This window comes from Castanea sativa, chromosome 10 (genome assembly GCF_040712315.1).
Source record: "Castanea sativa cultivar Marrone di Chiusa Pesio chromosome 10, ASM4071231v1".
Taxonomy (NCBI): Eukaryota; Viridiplantae; Streptophyta; class Magnoliopsida; order Fagales; family Fagaceae; genus Castanea; species Castanea sativa.
This window is the reverse complement of record NC_134022.1, coordinates 25857092-25862603: the sequence shown is the minus strand read 5'-3', so window position 1 is coordinate 25862603 and position 5512 is coordinate 25857092. Positions and strand designations below refer to the sequence as shown.

Sequence of the window (5512 nt, the reverse complement as noted above, 5' to 3'; positions counted from 1 at the left end):
TTCTATAAAGGAGTACTATAATATTTTAAGTATATGTGTTTAGATTCATATTTATTAGTACAGTAGTTCTTTTCTTTGCTTAATAATAGACATGCTATATCTCATATTTAGTCAATAAACTTTTTCATATACAAAATTTTATAGTAAATGATCCATGCACTATGCTAGTCTGTGTAATAAATAGGACAATTAACACAATTATATATCTTAAAAGTAATATTTATACGTTTTCTAAAAGAAGATAAAGCAATATTTAAATGTGAGACTACTGGATTGGTAAAAAAACCCAAAAGAATCATCTTATGCACAAAATCACTCTTCATTACACTGCCTTTGATCAATGAAAAATTCTATTAAAAATATAGTTTATCTTTTGGAGATTGTTTTTAGCAAAAATTTTTAAAAAACAACTCTATCTCATACCATGCTAAATAAATAAAGTGAATAGACAATATGAAAACTATTGAAAATAACTATATCTCATTTTTAAGGATGCTACCATATGTAGGAAAATGATATGGTTACAAAAAAAAAAAAAAAAAAACTACCAAACATTATAAAAAAATGGGATAATTTTTCAAAAAACATATTTTGAAAAATGACACATTTTTTATAGAAAACATTAACATTAAAACAAAGGGAGTAATAATATGTCTTAACTACTTGGTAGAATAGGAGTTATTAAAAACCATAGTATGAATTGCCAACAAAAAAAGTAGCAGCATAGGTAATACTAATATACACCTTCAGGTTCTATATTTTAATTCTTTCTCAAAAAAAAAAAAATTTATATTTTAATTTAAAAAATTAATCTATATTAAGAGTCTTATAATTCAACTGATTGATATCTTTTAATATTTTCGATAAATACATGTAAAATTTAAATCTTTCATTCCCATCATATCTATAATCCATTGTCCCACATTTAGAAAGAAAGAAAATTGAACCACCCTTAATCGTTTTTCTCTCTCACAACTAATGTTGACATTGCACCAAATCATCAACCAGATTGCTGGCCCATAATTCCAATATCTAAGCGTCCATATAATGACCCAGAAATGAAAAGTAGGAAAGAACCTAGTCTGAAGTGACGAATTTTAGGTGGTCAAAATACCATCGGTCAAATACTATCAAAATATACCATAGACACATACATTAATCCAGACGAATATATCTCAGCGCCCCAAAAAAAAAAAATCTAGATGAATATGTGCTAGTCCAAGCAAAATTCTGAATAAACAAGTCTGCATCTTTCAGCCAAAAAAATTAAAAAAGGTAAACAATAAAAAAGTTTGCATCTCTCATTGAAGTGTAGATATAAATTTTATTAGTTTTTTTTTTTATGGAAATTAATTTTAATATGGTACCTACCTAAAATTGGTGTTATTCAAATCCTACCGAACCCAAGGGTACATTCTCAAAAACACCCACGATTCACTTAAGACTGAATGCTGCGATGAGGTTGAAACTTGAAAGTTAGAGAAAATGTTAGGTGGTGCCGACTAGTTGGGGTGGACAAATAGGGGAAGTAAAATACAAAAACAAAACTTGCAGAGACTAGAGAGTAAAAAATTGGCTTTAAATCCCTCTCCTTTGATAACCTTAGAATCCTCCACTCCTTGACACCAACAACAAAAGAATAAAGAGCAAACCAGACTAGAAAAAAACACATACACACACAAACGCACCCACCAAACTCTTATCTCCAAGCTCTCTCTCTCTATCTTCTCCAACCTTAGCAAGATGGATCCCAACACTCAAGCTCTTGAAAACCCAGAAACCAAATCCTCAGAAGAGCAAAGCTCACATGCCATTGTAGCCCCCCACGACACTCTCCCATTTGCCACTCTTTCACTCTCCATCTCTCTCCCTAAAATCCTTCAAACCCCTTCTCTTGAAAGCAAAATTCAATCTTTATTTTCTCGCCATCCAAGCAAGGTGAAAGTACCCACTCAAGCCTCCTCTCTTGCCCACCTCTCTCTCTCAACCGCAGCCCCAGTTCCTTCAAAACTCTCATTCAAGTCCACAATCTCAGCCAACCCTTTACAAAACCCTCTCTCTCTTGGTCCTCGCCGCCCCTTAGACCCTAACAACGGGGCTGGAATTCGTCGAGCTGCCATAGTTTGGTTCCGCAATGACCTTCGTGTCAATGACAATGAGTGCCTCAACACAGCAAACAACGAGGCCATGTCTGTTTTGCCTGTCTATTGCTTTGACCCGAGAGATTATGGAAAATCCTCGTCTGGGTTTGACAAAACTGGTCCATACAGAGCTAGTTTCTTGATTGAATCGGTCTCTGACCTGAGGAAGAATCTACAGGCAAAAGGGTCTGATCTTGTGGTGAGAATTGGTCAGCCTGAGACTGTGCTTCTTGAGTTGGCTAAGGCTATTGGTGCTGATGCTGTGTATGCTCACAGAGAGGTTTCTCATGATGAGGTTAAGGGTGAGGACAAGATTGAGAGTGCTATGAAGGAAGAGAATGTGGAGGTTAAGTACTTTTGGGGTAGTACTTTGTACCATCTTGACGACTTGCCGTTTAAGTTGGAGGATATGCCTTCAAATTATGGTGGGTTTAAGGAGAAAGTGCAGGGATTGGAGGTGAGGAAGACCATTGAGGCATTGGATCAATTGAAGAACTTGCCTTCTCGTGGTGATGTTGAGGCTGGGGATATTCCTTCCATGGCGGATTTGGGGCTTAACCCATCTGCTACAATGTCTCAGGTTTGGACTTTTGTTTGTTTTGTTCTTTTTCTGTTAATGTTTTATTTGGTTTAGTTTCTGTGCTTGTGATGTTTGTCATGTTATGGAGTTGTTCCTTTAGATGTTTTGTCATGATCATATTTTTGAGTTTGTGATTTCGGTTCTGTGAATTAAGTAGAAATGGGTGAATATTGCTAATAGGATATAATGAAAAGGGAAGCAGAAAATATGAAGACTTTTAGTTTTTATGAAAGCATAGGTCTTGATAGTTGGTCTCTGATTTAACATTTTATGATAGTTAGCTAGTTTGTTAGAAAATGCTAATTATCTTAAACAAAAGAGTGGATAGTTTTACATATGATGGGAATCAAAATAAAGATTTGTAAATCAACATGGATGTAACTAGTGGTTAAACATACAGAAACAAGTATTACTTGGGGAATGGACTGTTGTAGTATGCATAATGGGAATATGACTGCAATAAGCCACTTAAACTGGGAAATGAGGCTTGGATTTGGAACATGAGAAGTCTTGTTTTGAATCCATGGGGGAAGATCAGTAAATGTCTTGGATAGTGCACTTGAGTATTTACCAAAGTGTAGTTCACATCTGACACGTGAAATTTGTCCATCTTGCATAAAGGAGCCGAATGAAACCAAACTTTAACGTAAAGCTTGGATGTCTCCTAATGCATGGTACTCCTTTGGTTACTTTCGCGGTATATCCTCTGCTTTTTTATGAAGTCTCACTCAATAATTTTTACAGTTTGCCTAAAACATTTAACTAAAGTATGAAGGTCTTTTTGTTTGGCTCACAAAGTTTTAAGTTTGGCTTTATTTATTATTAGGTTTAGCTTCTAAACATAAGACTTTAGCTGCAGCTGCAACGGTTGTTATAGACTTGTATAGGATAGTGCTTGGGTTGGTCGATTTGGCATAAAACTCAAAACTTTACCTGTTTGTAAATTTTACCCCTTGAAGTAATTCACCAACATCATTGATCTTCTATGTTGACATGTTAAAATATTTTGTATTTTGAGGTTGCAACACTTTTTGCTAGTCATAGCCCTGTAAAGTGCAGACAATACAGTGCAGATATTATTGTCATGTATGGCACCACATACAATTACTAATACTCAAATAATCATTATTTCTATGGTAAAATAACTCTGTTACATTGTTGTCATTTATGTCCTGTAGGCCAATGCTTCCATGGTGGGAGGTGAGACTGAAGCACTTCAGAGGCTTCAAAAATTTGCAGCTGAGTGCCAAGCACAACCACCCAAGGGGGCCAAGGATGGAAGCAATGAAAGCATATATGGTGCAAACTTTTCCTGCAAAATTTCTCCATGGCTAGCCATGGGATGCATCTCTCCCCGCTCTATGTTCGATGAGCTAAAGAAAACAGCTGCTAGGTGTGCCTCAGTCAACTTTTTAATGATGTTGTACTTTTTTCAATTAATTATTTTTGTAGTCACTGTCTAATGATATTGTATTTCTGATAGAACTATTTCTGCTTCCTCAAACCGGAATGACGGTGGCTCCCCTGATACTGGAATGAACTGGTTGATGTTTGAGTTGATGTGGAGGGATTTCTTCAGGTAACTTTTAACTGAACATAAAGCATGTTTTGCACTAACACCAGTATGTCATGTTCCTTTATCATTGATATACTTTCTGTAACCTTTTGGCTCTCACAGAAACATCCTATCTCATTTTATACCTTGGGTTTTAATCACTTCTGATTTCATTTCCGTTATCCTAGAAATCTTGTGGGCTTCTTTGAAAGTTGAATCATGTCTGTTTAATTTCTCTCAAACTTACTAATGCTTTATATGACCGGTTAATTGCAGATTCATTACCAAGAAATACAGTTCTGCAAATAGACAGATCGAAGCTCCAGTCACAGCTTGTACGGGTGCCCTTGCTTAAGCTAAAAGATTGTGCTGCAAATTAGAAGGAAAATTTGTTCTGGGATGTCAGTTGCTTGTGCTTCTTTATAATTTTCCAAGATTTAGCTGTTAGATGGAGTAGGCTTGTTTTAAAAGAGTTGTTCCTTGAACTTTTGTCGTAGCCAAATAAATGGTTGAATATGGAAACTTTGCCCTGTTCTAAAGATGGCTAGTTTTACCCTTATAAACATTTTCTATGTTCAAGTTCCCTCTTGAGAATAACAGATCCTTTTGGGTCTGCTTTATTCCTTGTTTTCATCATTATATTCATGAAATTGTATGGTTTAATCATCAATGAAAGAAGTTCTATATAATTCGTTTATTGTACTCCTAGTATCATAGGGCTCTTCTACAAGTTAGTCCAGACTACTGGACGCCTGTTTATATATAGGAAGAACCACATGCAGAGATGGAAGCATTATCATAGACCAATGTGGTTTTTTTGTACAAAGACATGGCAAACAGAACTTTAGTTTGATGTGGTTTGTTACCTACTTGATCTCTCTGCTCGGTGGGTGTCCTCTTAAAATTCTCTCATGTTGAGTTCTGTGGGATCCTTGGTCTTGATGGCCATTTCAGTTTTTTGAATTTAATAAAGTTCAAGACACAATAAAGTTTCACAATATTTTTAAATTAGTATACTACCTCACACATAGGTCCATCACAATCTGCAATTCAAATTCTTAATAAACCATGGTTAAATTGGTAGGCTATATTAGGACTATTGTGAATTTTTAATGAAATTTTGTTGTGTTTCTATAAGAACTCAATTGAATCTTGAATCTACATTGAATTTTAAAAATAAAAATAAAAATGAATAAGAACTGCAAACAAGCAACTAATAATCAAATACAAAAATAA

At 34.9% G+C, this 5512-nt stretch overlaps 1 protein-coding gene across 1 annotated transcript; it reads left to right on the top strand.

Moving 5' to 3' along the window:
* Positions 1 to 1550: 1550 nt before the first annotated feature.
* LOC142613650 (blue-light photoreceptor PHR2) lies at positions 1551 to 4965 on the top strand. Its single transcript, XM_075786090.1, has 4 exons — positions 1551 to 2721; positions 3900 to 4114; positions 4205 to 4300; positions 4553 to 4965. The coding sequence occupies exons 1-4, from the start codon at positions 1744 to 1746 to the stop codon at positions 4629 to 4631; spliced, it is 1368 nt and encodes a 455-aa protein (XP_075642205.1). The 5' UTR covers positions 1551 to 1743; the 3' UTR covers positions 4632 to 4965.
* The last annotated feature ends 547 nt before the right edge of the window (positions 4966 to 5512 follow it).

Bases quoted from the DNA above. Each gene is read 5' to 3' on its own strand.
- LOC142613650 (XM_075786090.1), top strand. From the start codon at position 1,744: ATGGATCCCAACACTCAAGCTCTTGAAAACCCAGAAACCAAATCCTCA. The intron at 4,115-4,204 runs GTGTGCCTCAGT...TATTTCTGATAG, and splicing joins CTAAAGAAAACAGCTGCTAG to AACTATTTCTGCTTCCTCAA. The intron at 4,301-4,552 runs GTAACTTTTAAC...GGTTAATTGCAG, and splicing joins ATGTGGAGGGATTTCTTCAG to ATTCATTACCAAGAAATACA.